The following is a 16,933-nucleotide window of genomic DNA, read 5'->3' as shown; positions in this document are numbered from 1 at the left end:
TTTCTCATCTTTTCTCCTCTCCCCATCATCCACAAAAAGAATAACAATCAAACTAAAAATACAAACCTATATAAGAAGCAAAAACAAAGAAAAGAAATTGGTTCTTCTGAAGCATGCACATCTGATGAAAATCTCCTTGGTACTTAGAATGATCACTATTCAGCAGTGTTATCAACTATGAACCAAAAAACAGATTGGCTGCTGTATATTGCTGAATCTTCTTTTACAACTGATTCAAGCAGGGTTCTAAACCTGTAAATCAATATTCGGTGGTGGCGCCGGACCGAGATGGATTCCCCGGTTGGATCATGTGATTCCTTGTTATATAAACAGAGTGGATTTGGCATTGGACATCTCTTCATGGATGAAAGCATATCTGTTCAGCATTGTGTTGGGAAGTTCTTGGTTCCTATTGGACACTGAATTTGCCATATCCCAAAGTTTGCTTTGCATTTTTTGTGTCCTCTTTCATGTCTTGTTCTTGAGCTTTTTGAAATCTCATACAAGACTAGTAGGAACTAGGTATAATACCAATTTCATCATAATTGGATGAAGCCAAGGGGAATTATAATTAGATAGGCAACTCGCGTTTAGGTTCGAGTCTAGTTGAAAAAATAAGGAGACTCCAGAACCTCTCGGAGATCAAAGTCTCCTCGCTCCGGTAAGGGAGGAAACTTCAAGGTTGGGAAATTCTTCTCAAAACTCTCAAGCAACTGTTAATAAAAAAAGTTTTAGAAAAAGGTAAATAATTCTGTATAAAGAAGCTTGTAATCTAAACTAGAGATACTTTACATTTTCTAATACTGGAGCCTCATAGAGTTCGACGAACTTCTCCCTAAGTATCCTGTTCATATCATCAACATCACATGCATGCGTCCAATACGAATCATGCACCCCTGCGATTAAGAAATTCGATTAAAAAGAATACGCTAATGTACATATAGATATATACAAGTAATTAGTAAGTACCTGCAAAGTTCAACCCTGCTTTTTTACAAGCAACTGCAGTCATCATCATGTGAGAACCATCAAGAGAGTGAACGAAATTCGGTGGAAAAGCTGTTCTCTGCCTTTTACCCATGACCTGTAAAATAAATGCGATATTTAAATATTTATCTCATTGAAGAGACCAGATAGTGAAATTGAGTCACAAAAAACATGAATTAGTCTTAAATTATACGATGCCAAGATGAACCATGATTATTAATCATCCAAAATAAGGAGTCTGATTCACAAATACAGGATTTCACGACACTCAGTGACTCGAATAGAACTATAATTAGTTTTTAAAGTAACTACACAATTCTGTAGTATGTGGTCTGTTTTGACAGTTATGATCAAGTTAATAGTTACCTTGTCAGTCTCACGTTGTAATGTCAATATCTGAAGGGAAGTCTTGATCTGCATTGAATTCAATTGTGCATGTTAATGATTTAATTTCATTGATTTTCAGAGACTATACAATGAAAGATGAGGCTGACAGTTGAGAATATTACAAGATGTCTTCCTAATTGTCGGTACGGTTGTACTACAGGAAGCCCGAGGGGAGTAGTCCACCGAACCGCTTGGTTTGTGGTAGCTATCACCTAATTCCATGTTCAAATATATGAATTTTAGAAGCATTAGCTATATATATTTTAAAAGCATAAATAGTCGAACCACTCGCTCACTCTTTTAAGTGATGCCATTCAAAGCAAAATTAGTCATACCTTAGCACAATCACCTAGCCAGCCCATGATACTTCTTGCGGCCTCAAACATCTCCTCTAAGGCAGTGAGAGTTGTCTATGAAAAGAGAATCATAAGTAAATAACAATGCTCGCTTCGGAAATGTGTATATACATCACCAAAGAATGAAATTCTCTCTTACTTTTGCAGCATAGCAAGCAGCAGCAAACAGCTCTGAATCCTCCTCAATGGCACAACGCTCCTTTAGCCTACGTTTGATCTGGTCTCGGGCCCCAATATAAGTTACTCCATAGACTGAAGTCATCACTGTCTGTTTCACCAGTTTTCGGTCCACCTAACGGCGTCAATAATGATAAAGTGTTTAGTTAATGTAACACTGGATGACATAGAGGTGTCATTTCACATTCCGAAGGAGGAAAACAAAAACCACCATTTATGGCAAAATCTTTAGTCTAACATGCATGTCTTTCATTTTAGAATATTAAAACAGAAACATTTTTTAATAAATAAATTATCTTTTAGAAATTGAAAATTAACCGAGACCTGGCTGATCAGACACTTAGCATGCAATGCATTGGGATTAGTTTTAGGATCTTTCTCTGCATCCCTCTTCATTATTTCTAGAACTCTGCATCATAATACCAAATATGAAAACATCAAACAGGTAGATTATTGAAAACGAGAAATAAATGATAATATTAGAATTCAAGAAAGGAATATGGGTTACTACAAATGCAAGGGCAAATGGAACCAACTCCTTGAGTTGATAGAGTGGCATCAAGGAAAAAAAGTTGATAATTGCTTCGTCGTTTAGAATAATTTATTCCGCAGTCTATAATGTATAATTCACAGTGCTTATTACCTGGCAGCAATGCCCGAATACACATCTGCAGGCTGGTCTCCACAAACAAGATTAACCGCAGCAGCTCCCAACTTCAAAAAGAAAAAGGAATGCAGAAAATCTAAGATGATCCACAATTAAAAAGAAGAAAAAGAGAAGGATAAAACTGCAAAAATTTCAATCGACCATACAGCAGAAAAGGTTTTGTTTCAAAGGCAAATTAAAAAAGAATGTATCAAATATTGTTAGGTATAATGCTGGGGCAGCTGCTTCTTGACAAATATAAAATGCGGTGGTTAACATTTTGACGAAATTAGAGCATCAAATCTTAAGTTTTAACAATCCCATCTTTCCATGATACGCAAAAGTTAAGCAGTACCAAGACCATATTATTCAGTACAATGGAAACAATGTAACATCTACAAAATGTTCAGTTATGTATTACCTTGTCCCTGCCAAGTGCTGCATAGTGTTGTAAGCCATTGCAAGAACCATCCTACAAAATGTGGGGAAATATAAAAAGAAATTTTAATGCTAAGAATCATAACTATGATTATCTGCCCTCTCAATTCTCAACTTCACAACTTGCATGCTTATGGCAAATGAATAGAAAACAACAGAACAATATTGTATTGGTACATGGTTTAAACTGAACTTTCCTACAATTACAAGGCCAAATCACACAATTACATATGTTCCCAAATAAAAATTCTGAAATCTCGGCACAAGATACCTGGTGCACAGGCATATGAGAAATTGTAGCCTCAGGATTGGGGCTTCTCAATGCTTCAGAGAGATTGATACATGCTGCCAAACACTGAAGAGGATCCTCTGCTTGCAACCACCAACGATTTCCTTCTAGTGGTCTGTCTGCAGAATCAAATATATCATTCACGTGGTTCTCGGTAAATGCTATCCGGCCCTCATAAGATAACTTGTCCACACCACCGGCATACAAATTTGCCAGATGTATTTTCAACCAGTGCAATCCCGACTTTCCCAGAGGTCGCCCCTCTGCAAACTCGAGTACACCTCGACATAGATCAGAACCGAGATGGTTCAAATGTGGGTGCATGGGATATGCACGCCCACGGAAATCAAGATTGTGAGGATAATAGAAGCCATCTTCATCCTTCATCTTTCGTGCAACCTACAGCCAAAATTAGCCAATGTGTTGGTGTTGACATGTTCTCTCTCATGGAAATAATTTCATATTACTAGTCTATTTGAAGAATATTAGGAGACTTCTTACGGCAAGTTTAAGCTCAATGTCACATCGTTGTGAATGTCTCTCATTATTCTCCTTCTTGGCAGCTTTGACCTTCCACTTCCATTTTCGGATTTCTGATTCATCCTCTGTATCTGGTTCTTCTGGAAGGGGAACCTTTAAGATTAAGATGAAATAGTGTCAAAACATATTGACTCATCCACCCAAGTCAGTTTAATTTCTACTCTCTTTTAAGCAGCTTTAGTTTCTTTCTGCAAGGGTAAAAGGAGTATCAAAATTGCCATATCTAATTATTTGGTGACATGGAAATATTTTATTTGTATATATACAAATCTTTGCTGTGAAGCAATTATAAATCATGATCATTTTCATGAAGTTGAATGGGCTAAGGTTTGAGGGTATATAAGGGTAAGACAAATAACATAGCAACAAAGTTCGTCGGGTACTCACATCTTCCCGATCCACCAAGTCAGCAAGACATCCCCCGTTAGCCCATATTTGATCTATAACATTGAGCACCCTTTTGTTTATCCTCCATTTGGTGCTGCCAAGAGTATTAAGGGCCTGACCATAAATGATAATAGAATTAATTTCAACATCTATTGACTGTTGAGCGTGTACAGATGCAAGCACATGAGTGGGGTGTGTGTGTGGTTTGGAGGGGGGTGGGGGGGATCCAACCTCAAAAACAGGCTCAAGTTGACACCTTGGAGCCCGTTTAACTGCTTCGCGTTGCTGTTTTGCTCCATGTATTCTCATAACATATGATGGCAAAAACAAGTATGCTCCTTTGTCATACCTACAAAATATTGCAACATTTCCGCCAAAAGTAAATAAATAAATAAATAAATTAGCAATCAAAACAGTTCAACGTAATTGGCTGAACAAGTTCAAGCTTTGTGCCATTATGATCTGAATTAAGAAAAAAAAAAAAAAAGCTATGACATTGGAACAGCAAATATCTTTGAATTTCTGCTATCCCAAATAGAAAACAAAAAGGAACTTATGATTCAAATGTTGCTAGTTGCAAAAACTTTGAGCAACTTGGCTTTATGCAAATAAAATAAACTAGGCTAACATAGGCCAAAGGTTCAATGAGCTTTGCAGAATATTACAAATAAAATTATTTAAGAAAAAGTATATGAAGTACCCTGTCCAGTTAATAGGTGGAACCAGCATTGGCATGTAGGGCATGACCATATGCCTAGCCTGTTGATGTAAATACAGTTTGAAGTTAGCATCACTTCATGAATTTCAATGCATGAAAGAAAATGTGATGTTGGACATACAGAGACACAAAATCTGTCTAAATAACCTACTCAGAAATGTGGATATGAGACCTTAAAATGTCACTTACAGTCTTCTCAAGGCCCTTGAGCACCAGTGGGTCACATTCAATAACACCATATCTCCTACTCCTAATCAAGCAAAAAGTATTCAGGTGAGAAACAAAAGAGAAGTAGAACATTAAAGACACTGATTGTGACAAAAAAAATTAAAGAGAGAAGCTACAAATCTCACTGAGAATCACTTGTCACAGTTCTAAGAGTATGCTTAAATGCAGGGTATATATCTGGTGGAGCATCTCCAATTTCATTAGCAGGCGGTTGAATGTAAGCTGATTCTATTAACAATTGCATCAAACGAGAACCAACCTGGAATTCAAAATAACTATGTCATAAAATAAAAATAAGAAAACATGCGATGTTCGTCGGTACAACAAGAACATCACAAACCTTTACTTGACCTTCCTGTCCCCAAGGCTTTGAAGCATCTAGACCCCGAACTATTCCCAACACTTGCTTCTGCTTCTGTTTTTTCATCAACATGGAAACCTTTTTCCTGAGTCTCTTCTGGTCCTTAGCCATTTTCTCTTTCTCTTCCTTCAGTTTGCCCGTTTCTATGGATTCAGGAGCACATCCTCCATCAGGCTTGTCAGCATTTGCACTCTTCGTGTTTTTTGTCTTCTCCATAAATCTGTATATCTTTGCCTGATCCACATACAAGGTTACAGTTTCAGTTAATGAAAAATTGAAAACTTGATTATTTTGAATTCATAGAAGAAACAATCTAATTTGAACCAAAAAACAGGAATTGACCACATTATTTCTGAACACAAAATCCAAGCGACATTAGCACTATATTAACCACATAACCAAACTAGATTACTGGAATTACCATACAAATTATAGCTCAAATATTAGATTGTTTCCCTTATCAGATCAATATTTCATACCTCATGTTCAACGGCTTCACCTATTTGACAAGCAGCTTGGATCACTCTGGCACTGCCTACTCCATTACTGTTGGTCATCAACAACCCCATCAACTTGTGCATTGTGATCACAGCCATCATCTCCGCGGGCAACTCATTGAAATAAGGAGCATGGCTCAACCTATGCACATTGCGTTTGGAATACTCTTGGTCAGCTGCAATTGCATTCCTCAAAGGCTCAAACCAACCAAGGAATAACGATTTCATGTAAGGCAGATTGGGTGCAAGCTTCTGCTCACGCATGTCATCCAATAGCTCCTGATATCGAATATGACTTTAGTTAGTTAAGTTACTTAGGTTACACACCACACCTCTCCCTCTCTCTCTTACCCCCTAGTTAGTTAAGTTACTAACTGTTGAATACCGTAATATTATCCTGGCGATCAAAACATGCAGAATTTCAGAAAACAAAAAATTGTCATTAAAGAACACATTATGCTTTTCTAACTTGCTAACTTCCTTTATATATGCTTAGAGGCACTAAATTTCATCAATCTAACTGTTGAATCCTGCAATACCCTCATGATCAAAATGAGAAGATTAAGTATCAAATCCTTTTAAAATTGGGATATAACTAGATATATATGCAATTGGGTACACTTGGTCTATTAAGTGGAGACTTTCAATCAAATTGGATTGATTGAATTTAGTGCTACTATAAAGTATCTGACATATATACATATAAATTTGAAGTTTTCAATTCTCCACCATCTTCTATACCTGATACTCTTTAGCTGCCTCTTCCCATGCCTCAGTCTCCACCTTTATCTGCCTCTTCCGAAGCATCTTGAACTTGTAGTTAGCCATGCCTTCAACACCACCGTTCTTCGTTTCCACTTGGGCTTTTGCTTTTCCCTTCTCTTCTTCCTTCAACATATGCTCCAACAATTTCTGAACCTCATTGGAAGTGGGACAATCATCTTCCGTATCAGTAGTGGATTCAATAGCCTCAGCAGCGCTACCATAATATCTAGCTAACTTCAAGTACTTAGAAAAACCAAAGTGTTCCTCAGAAAACGAAAAATTGGATCCACAAAGTTCGTTTCTCGGTGCAAAGACTCCAACTTTAACGAAACCCAAAAACTGGAACCCTGGTAGTATCTGGGTCCTAGCGGCTTTAATTTTCTCGGGAAAATTCAAATGCCGAGAAAAACTTCGGGAATTGGAAGATGAAGGTAAGTAGAAGGATTCGGAGGGTAGCTTGAACTTCGTTGAGGAAGCTCGCTTAGCTAAGTAGGTCCACATTTTTGCGATGATGGAAGCGTGAGATCGAGAGAGCTTAGTTGCAGGTTGATGGTGTTTGGGTCATGAGAAAGTGACGGGGGGATTTTCCCGAGAAAATAAGTTAGAATGTGGTGAGTGAGAGGCGCAAGAAGTAGCAGCCGCCTCTAAAGCCTTCAAGAGGAACTCTCTAAACCCTTCATAAAACCTATCTCATCTTTCTTCCGCTGTTGTTTCCTTGTAAAACCCTTTTTCAATAAATAATTAATAGAGATAAATATTAAATCGGTATTTTTGAAAAATTTTAGTGCTCATAAAATGGTATATTATTTGTCTTAGAAAGACTAACGAAAAACGCTGATCTACCTATCTTCTCTTCCCTTTTCATGAATCACACTTTTCCCTCAACAAACATGAAATTTAGGTACTTACTAAAGTAGTAAAGTGAGAGATTAATTATATTGAATTTATAATTCTCATAAAATATCTGTTTTATTATCTTAATTTAAAAATATTTAATTTTTCGCTTTACTAACTTTTTCATTTTAAAAAATTTTGATTTATTCGGCGTGTTTTGTATTTACAGTAAATATTTACATGCTGCTTGTAACAAAAAAAAAAGCGAAGAAGTTTAAAACTCCGATCAAAATTACAACTACAAAACTTACATCTATATTTGTTTTTGTGTAATTTTTTAGCCGTAAAATCAACATCTAATGTAATTATCAAATTAATTCGGTGTGTCCCTTCCTCGAATCTTGTGTTAATGCTATTGCACTTTACATTCTAAATTTTCAAGATATGCAATTTTACACTTTAAAATTGTCAAAAAGTGTAAAGAAAAAAAAATAACACATGTCAAATAACTTCTCCCATTCAAAAATCCCGAATTTGATAAACTAAAGACTATTATTGATCAATAGCATTGAACTAGGGTCTTACATTTAAGTCTTTAATGATAGGATGATCTGGATTAACCTCCAAAATTCTCCTACCCCTCATAAATTCTAAACTAGAACTATCTCCAAGTGCTTGTGCTTTCATTAATCTGTCACAAATTGATAACATTCTTTCATAAAATGATCAAAATACCTCAGTAGTGAAGTGAGTATATGCAAGTGTTCCAAGAACTCATTAAAAGTCTAGTTGTAAAACTCATTGTACTTAATAAGAAATGGTAATAGGCCCTTTTTGTCTTTGATACAAACTTTCATGTATATACATTCTAATCAACAAATCACAGCAAATCTTTTTTAATATAGCAGCTTGATTTGTTATCCTAATTTATTCCTACCAAAAATGTATATGATAGATTGCTATATACATAAATAACCAAGCCTTCTAATTGATATTTTTATATATAACTTATGTTGACCGTTGTTACCCCCTCAAGTTGGCGCGTGTAAATTTTGAATGCCCAACTTGACTAAGAGCTTCCCAAACTGTTTCGTCCCGAGAGCCTTGGTGAAAATATCAGCTAGTTGGAGATGAGTAGGAACATAAGAAGGTAATAGTCGATTGTGTATGATTTCATCCCGGACAAAATGACAGTCGACTTCGATGTGCTTGGTACGTTCGTGGAAGACTGGATTTTTAGCAATGTGAAGCGTCGCTTGACTATCGCAGTGCAAGCGAATGGGAGCAGGATACGATACGTGCAGCGAGGATAGTATATCCTTTATCCATATTAATTCCCTGGTTGTCTTGGCCATTGAGCGGTACTCAGCTCCAGCAGAAGAGGCAGAGACCGTTTGTTGTTTCTGTATTTTCCACGAGATAGGGGCGGTACCGAATTGAATGAATCACCCTGTAAGAGACCGGTGTGTTAGCGAACAGCCAGCCCAATCAGAATCACACCAGCCATAGAGTTGCAAATCATTTTCTTTAGGTAGAAGTATGCCCTGCCCCGGATGTCCCTTCAGATACCAAACAACCCGTAAAGCGGCGTGCCAATGTTCAGTACGTGGGTTCTGCATAAACTGGGACAAAACATGAACACTATAGGCGAGGTCAGGTTTGGTGAAGCACAAATATATGAGTCTTCCAACGAGGCGGTGATACATGCTAGGATCAGAGAGAACAGGGCCAGCAGCGGATGCCAACCGGTGATTTTTCTCACACGGAGTAGCTGCGGGCTTAGCAGCCAGCAAACCTGCTTTAGTGATGATGTCCAAGACGTATTTTCGCTGGCGCAGAAAAAATTTCTTGGAAGATCGGGCAACTTCAACCCCCAAAAAATATTTCAGGCGCCCTAAGTGTTTCATGTGAAAGCACTTGTGCAAGTACTGTTTGGATTTGTTAATTGCATCACCATTATTTCCTGCAATCACAAGGTCATCAACATACACTAAAACAACCAGGTGGACATCATTTTTACAGAGACTAAACAAGGAATGGTCTTTTTGTGACTGTTGGAAACCAAATCGAGTAAGGGCAGAGGATAATTTTGCAAACCAACAACGCGGAGCTTGTCGCAAGCCATAGATGGATTTTTGAAGTTTACACACTAAGCTTGGTTGAGCCACTTGGAACCCGGGTGGGAGCTTCATGTATACATCTTCATCAAGGTCGCCATGCAGAAAGGCGTTATGGACATCCATTTGGTGAAGTTCCTAATCCCGGGCTGCTGCAACGGCAAGAGTTGTTCGAATGGTCACCATCTTTGCCACCAGAGAGAACGTTTTATTGTAATCTAGTCCTTCCACTTGTTGATTTCCTAAGATGACCAACCGTGCTTTGAATCACTCGACTGACCCATCAGAATTATATTTAATTCGATAAACCCACTTACAACCATAAGCTTTCTTTTCTGGAGGAATAGGTGTGAGCTTCCATGTGTTGTTAACTTCCAGTGCTTGAATTGCTTTGGACATGGCATCTCGCCATCGCGAATCTGTGACAGCTTGGGAGAAGGACCGAGGTTCTTGCTCGGCTTGTAATGAAGCAAGAAAAATGCGGTGTTGGTCAGAGAAATTATTACAATTCACAAAGTTTTGTATAGGATAGGACACACCTGAGGAAGTTGACGAAATCGGATTCTGGATGGAGGGGCTCTTTTGGATAGTGGCGGTGGTGACAAAGTCGCGCAGCTTGATGGAGGGCATTTTCACACGGTGTCCACGACCAAGGGGGGCTTCGGTTGCGGCTGGTGGCAAATCGGAGATCGGCACCATTTCCTCGTCGCTGATTTTGGAGGGGATGACGACGTCCTCGTCAGGGTCGTCTCGGAGCTCATATCCCCCCTGTCTTGGATGTCAGGTGCAGTGGGTGAATGTTCTAGAGTCTCATTTTGATTTGGAGGAATGGGCTTAGCTGTGGGGGAAGTGAAAATTGACCTAATTGGAGTGTCCTCTTCAAAAATATGCTCCAGCATTGGGGGCCCAATTTGGTCAACTCGTGAGTTTGCTCTTTGGGCTTCACTAAAGGGAAACACACCTTCAATGAAATGGACATCACGAGATACAAGAAAAACTTTCTTTTCCAAATCAAACAGCTTCCATCTTTTTTGCCCAAATGGATACCCGACAAACACACATTTCCTACTTCGACTGTCAAATTTGTCATTTTTCCTACTTTGGTTATGAGCATAACACAAAGAACCAAAAACTCGCAGGTGTTCATAACTGGGAACTCTTCCATGAATAATTTCATATGGGGATTTTCCTTTCAACACTAAGGACGGTGTGAGATTGATTAGGTGCCTGGTAATTAAAACGCATTCTCCCCAAAACTCAATAGGGAGATTACCTTAGAATCGCAAGGACCGGGCAACATTTAGTATATGCCTGTGCTTGCGCTCTACTCTTCCATTTTGTTGTGGAGTTCCGACACACGAAGTTTGATGAACCACTCCTTGTTGCATAAAGTACTGCTTTAAACACATGAACTCTATTCCATTATCGGATCGCACCATTTTGACACATTTATTGTATTATTTTTCAACCAAAACAAAGAAAATTTTCAATGTAACAGACACTTCCATCTTTTCTTTTAACAAATATATCCAAACAGCCCGTGAGCAATCATCCACAATGGTTAAGAAATATGAGGCTCCACATGACGACGGAGTTTTATAAGGTCCCCACAAGTCACAATGAATCAAATAAAAAATACTCGAAGCATGACTATCACTTAATGGAAACTTATCTCTTGTTTGTTTGGATTTTTCACAAATTTCACAAATTTTATTCACCTCTTCGCTAGTACATTTGTCACTCACATTGGGGATCATTTGCACAATTTTAAATGATGGATGTCCCAATCTCTTATGCCATAGAGTCAATTTATTTTCAGCTTTGACATGACTTGCTTGAGCCTTGTGCATACCACGATACCAATAGAGCCCATCCTTCCGTTCACCCGCTCCAATCATCTTCTTCGAAGTGCGGTCCTGCATAATACACAGCTTGTCAGTGAATTGTACAACACAGTTTTCTTCATCAGTTAATTGTGGAACAGAAAGTAAGTTGCATTTTAATTTTGGTACATAAAGAACATTTTTCAACTGAAGTCCTCCGTCAAGAACCACAGTTCCTTGTTTGCAAGCAAGCATCTGCTCACCGTCAGGCAGCCCCACTGGGCATCCTGGAATGGTCCTTTTTTCACACAAAATTTTCAAGGTACCTGTCATGTGGTTAGAAGCACCACTATCGATGATCCACAAATCCCAAATTTTCTTACCAGTCATTTTCTCAGATTTAGCTGGTTTTTGTTTGCTGATCATATCAACCAATACCTTCCATTGCTCACTAGTTAAACCTATCATGTCAAGATTCTTTTCTTCTAGGTTGCTCACACGACTTCCACTTCCTCCAGTACACGCCACATTAGCACGTGTTTGAGCCCCTCGGTTGCGTATCCCTTGTCTTCCTGATCCTCTGGCAGTGCCTTTTCGTTCGTGCCTTGGCCGGTCACCCCATCATTATGGGGCCACACTTGGAACACGTCACGGCCTTTTCTCCATGTTCACCTCCCCCTCTAGCCTTGTTGCTGACATGCGCCGTAAGTCCCACAACCAATCCCCTTTCATCCGCCGACTTGGTGATTGTCTTCACCCTTTCCTCTTGAATTAACATCAGGTACACACGATTAAGCGAAGGTAAGGGATCGGTTGCAAGGATACTTGACCTCACAGTGGCATAACTGACATCATCAAGACCCATGAGGAGTTGATGAACCTTTTCTTCTTCCCTTCGCTTCTCAAGTTGAGAGCCAATTGAACACTTGCACCCACCACAGGTGCATTTGGGAATCTGGTCACAGTTTGCAAGTTCATCCCAAAGTATTTTCAACTTCCCATAGTATGCAGCCATGGACGCACCTTCTTACTTACACCTTGTCAAATCTGCTTTCAACTGCTGTATTCGAGGTCCATTCACAACAGAAAAGCGTTCTTTGATCTCCTCCTACAACATCTTCGCATTCTCTGCATACACCACGGTGGTCCGCAAGCTTGGCTCGATCGTATTCAAAATCCATGAAACAATTATGGATTAGACTATCCACCAATCTTCAAGTTCAGATGCATCCTTTCCTGGTTCTGTGTGAGTCCCGTCAATGAATTCCCACTTTCTCCGAGCTCGAAGAGAAATCTTCACAGCCCTCGCCCATTCGTCATAATTTTTTCCACGCAATTGCACCTGCATGATTATGTTTCCTGGGTTATCACTCGCGTTGAGGTCGTACGGCGAGTGAGTCTTCTTCTCGTCTCCTCCTGAGGAGTGTGGTTTGTCTTCGATGGTCTTCTCTGGTTCTGCCGCCATGGTTTCTCAGATCGTCCTCTATTTTATGTGTTTCTCAAGTTAGGCTCTGATACCATAATAAGAAATGGTAATAGGCCCCTTTTGCCTTTGATACAAACTTTCATATATATACACTCTAATCAACAAATCACAGCAAATCTTTTCTAATATAGCAGCTTGATTTGTTATCCTAATTTATTCCTACCAAAAATATATATCACAGATTGCTATATACATAAATAACCAAACCTTCTAATTGACATTTTTATATATAACTTATGTTGACCGTTGTTAGTACTCATCCTTTTGAACTTCTTTTGGATTCCGCATTTTCTGGAATAGAAAGGACAAATTAGAAGGTAACCATAGCTGATGAAAGTAAGATGCACAAAGTAAGAATCTTAAGACCTTAAAAAGTAGGTATAGTTCACACTCACTCCCCCAATCCCAATATTTCTGAGTTTTAGTCCTTTTTATCTTCTTCTGTTCACCCTGATAGCAGAAGCGGAGTGGTAAAAAAGAGAGTAGAATTTCAGCGGTTTAACTGATTTGAAAAGATCAAAAGAATGCAGCCATTACTAAATAACAGCAGAGCTAGATTTCAAGCTGAAATTAGTTGTACCTATATTTGTAGAGCTTGGGTATATTTAAATCACAAAACTCAACTTCGTATAGCAACTGAAACTCTTAAACTATTACAAGTTATCATTACCAATCCAAAATTCAATCTTTCACCCTTTCACATGAATTGAAATGAAAAAGATTAAAAATTTGATTCATTCACAGACCAAAACACTCACACGAAAAAATTGGGGGGAAAAAGGTCAACTTTTTTATGCTCTGGATTCTGGAATTACCAATATCCCTTTCCATATTTTCTTCTCAAAAGCAACATTAAACTAAGCTCTAGAATACAATAATATACACTCTAGAATAGTCTGTTCCAGATGACTGAATTTCCAAAATGATAACTAAAATTCACGATGTACATCAATTTAGTCTCTGAAATTTCAATCAGAAACTAAATTGGGTGCACGTAGTTAACTTTCTTCATGACATGCAAAAAAAATATATAGTAGCATTCCACCTACTCAATGAAATGCTATATATAATATAAGTGTAATTTTACACATTAAAAAATTCTTTGAATAAATGGTGTTCTAGCTATAGCTACATTTGAATTATATTGTCCATATTACTATATTAGTATATGTGAGAAGTGGAACCTCAATGGAAGGAGATGGTATGCTATTATTGCTTGAGCATGAAAGAAGCCATGGTGAATTTGGAGAAGAAGAACTGCTACTATCATTGCATAGGCCTTTCATTTGAGGGAGTTATTGGACTAATTGGAAAATTATTGAACAAATAGTTAAGGTTATTATCATTATTTTATTGCTGATGCTGTTAAGTTGTTGCTCCTAGCTTCAAGAGCAGAAGATATGATATCTCAAAATCAATTTGGGTTGGTCGAGTAGTCAACTCATTCATTTTTTTAAATAAGTATCGGGGATTCGAATCTTGTCTTGTGCATGCAGCAACCTATTGGCCAGTGACAAATCCTTAAATAAAACTTAAATCTGCGATAAATTAATGCTTGACCTGTCGAACTAGAAAATACCATGGACAACAAAAAAGTAAAAAATATGATATAATACGGTTTTCAGATTGAGTTAGTTGTTGCTATTTGAAATGAGGAGTGTTAGGGGACCAGCAATTTTTGTGATTTGTACCTATCAAGTAGCCATTAATAATGTTTTTAATAGTGTGAGATTTCATCCAATGGTATGAAATTACTCACTCTTCTTTTGCTAGTTACATGCTAGTCAAAATTTAATAAAATTACTGACTGATAGACTTTTCTATTTGAAATACTGTTTGTTTAGCACTAATAAGTCAACCATTGTATTAGTTGTTGACTTATGTTTATTGATGACCCTAATAAGTTTGAAACCACTATTAATTTTCAATCTTGTAATTCGTCCTAGTACAATCAGAATTATTATTAGTATTGCTTTGTTTTTTGGTTGGTCTCTGAAGTAGTTTAATTTTGACAATACTTTTTTTAATGAAAAATTTGAAGAACAAGTTTATATGTCTCAGTCTCTAAGATATTCAAATGAAAATTCTAATCTTGTGTGCAAACTGAAAAAGGCCATTTATGACCTCAAACAGTCCTATAAACCTGGTTTAATATTCTAAATCATACCTCTTAAGTCTTAATACAATTTGGGTTCAAGCATACAACATCTGATTACTCACTATTTGTTAAACAAAATAATAATTTTGTTATTTTTTTTGTTTATATTGATGACATTGTTATAACAAGTAATAATAGTATTGAAATTGACAATTTAATCACAAATCTTAACAATATTTTTTCTCTCAAAGACTTAGGTAGTTTTCATTATTTTCTGGGACTTAAAACTTATTATATTTCTAAATCAACATAAATATGCTGCTGAAGTTCTAAGTCATGCTAACATGTCTGATGGTCATACTATGCCTACACCAATGGTAGCTAATCTAAAATTGGATGTTCATGATTCTGAACATTTTGAAAATTCAAAACTATATAGATCTATTGTAGGTGTACTTCAATATTTTATAATAATTAGACCTGAGATCTAGTGTATTCTGTGAATAAGGCGTCCCAATTCATGCATAATCTGAGACTGCATCACTGGAAGGCAGTCAAAAGGATCCTCAGATACTTAAAGAAAACCTTAGATCATGGAATTATTTTTTGTGAGAGCTCTTATGTTCGTTTATTCGCCTTTTATGATACAGATTGGGCAAATGATATTGATGATAGGCGATCCATCACAGGTTACTGCATCTATCTTGGAGACAATCTTGTTTCTTGGAAGAGCAACAAGCAATCCAAAATTAGTAGAAACAGAATACCGCTTGATGGCTACTGCTCAAAATGAGCATGTGTCAACCCAACAATTATCGAAGGAATTACATATTGCTCAATCCATAGCTCCTACTATCTTTTGCAACATTCAGAGTGCTTGCTGATCCTTACTACCAATTCTGTTTTACACAATAAATGCAAGCATTTAGAAATCGATTTGCATTGCATCAAAGATATAGTCAACAACAAAGAACTTATGTTGTTCGCATACTCGCATTAGACCAATTAGCTAATGTTTTAACCAAATCGCTGTCCTTACACTTATATATTTAGCAAGTTCAAAGACAAACTTAGGGTGATTTTAAAATTCTACCTAAGTTTGAGAAGGGTGTTCAGAATAGTTAGTTGTTGGTTAATTAGTTATCTAATTGGCACTCTTCGGTTAGAGATATTTTCTATTTTTCTTCTTTTCTGTGTGTTATATATATATTTAGAGGTTGCTCATTGTAAAAGGATATGACACACTAATAATCAATAATAATATCAATCTTCTTTTATAAGTCTAGGTTTCAATTCCTCTCTATTTTAATTCTGCATAATCAAGTTTAATCCGTGATCTTCTTCTGATTATTCCAAAACTTAATACAAAACTTTCAATAAATAAACTAAGTGAAATCTTCATCTAACTATTAAAATTTAAAAAGTATGAATATTTTGTTAAATTATTATATTTAGATATGTGAATTAACAAAAAAATGATTTGTACTTTTATATTTTATATATGTGTGTTGTATTTTTGTGCCTAACAAAAATTTAAAATCAATGTGTTAGGTGTATCTTGTATTATATCGTGTCATGTGTATATCTGTGTCTGACCTCATAGAGATCATTATTATCACATCTCTTAATTTGTATTTCTAAGCAAATTTATGAAATTCAATCAATGTAAAATAAGTAGATCAGACATTCAGACCAATTCCTTAGCTAGGTTTAAGTCTTTGTTCAATTTTAATACAATATTGTCTCCCATATACTTATTTAATTTAAACCATCTAAATAGTATCTAAAAATTTATATTG

At 36.9% G+C, this 16,933-nt stretch overlaps 1 protein-coding gene across 1 annotated transcript; it reads right to left on the bottom strand.

Moving 5' to 3' along the window:
• On the bottom strand, positions 1-7,493 carry LOC107629411 (DNA-directed RNA polymerase 1B, mitochondrial). The gene is made up of 20 exons (XM_016332237.2): positions 6,753-7,493; positions 5,994-6,290; positions 5,494-5,748; positions 5,279-5,412; positions 5,115-5,175; positions 4,908-4,966; positions 4,439-4,556; positions 4,208-4,321; positions 3,782-3,913; positions 3,263-3,679; positions 2,975-3,025; positions 2,551-2,621; positions 2,232-2,316; positions 1,870-2,022; positions 1,710-1,784; positions 1,497-1,586; positions 1,354-1,401; positions 970-1,084; positions 793-896; positions 1-713 (listed from the first exon to the last, which is right to left on the bottom strand). The coding sequence occupies exons 1-20, from the start codon at positions 7,275-7,277 to the stop codon at positions 603-605; spliced, it is 3,015 nt and encodes a 1,004-aa protein (XP_016187723.1). The 5' UTR covers positions 7,278-7,493; the 3' UTR covers positions 1-602.

This window comes from Arachis ipaensis, chromosome B01 (assembly GCF_000816755.2).
Source record: "Arachis ipaensis cultivar K30076 chromosome B01, Araip1.1, whole genome shotgun sequence".
NCBI lineage: Eukaryota > Viridiplantae > Streptophyta > Magnoliopsida > Fabales > Fabaceae > Arachis > Arachis ipaensis.
The sequence above is the reverse complement of the archived record's forward strand: the minus strand, read 5'-3'. Positions and strand labels throughout refer to the sequence as shown.

Excerpts from the sequence above, each read along its gene's own strand:
- LOC107629411 (XM_016332237.2), bottom strand. The coding sequence starts at position 7,277 with ATGTGGACCTACTTAGCTAAGCGAGCTTCCTCAACGAAGTTCAAGCTA. Across the intron at positions 4,967-5,114 it reads TCAAGGGCCTTGAGAAGACT|GCTAGGCATATGGTCATGCC; the intron begins GTAAGTGACATT and ends TTACATCAACAG. Across the intron at positions 1,085-1,353 it reads TACAACGTGAGACTGACAAG|GTCATGGGTAAAAGGCAGAG; the intron begins GTAACTATTAAC and ends TTTATTTTACAG.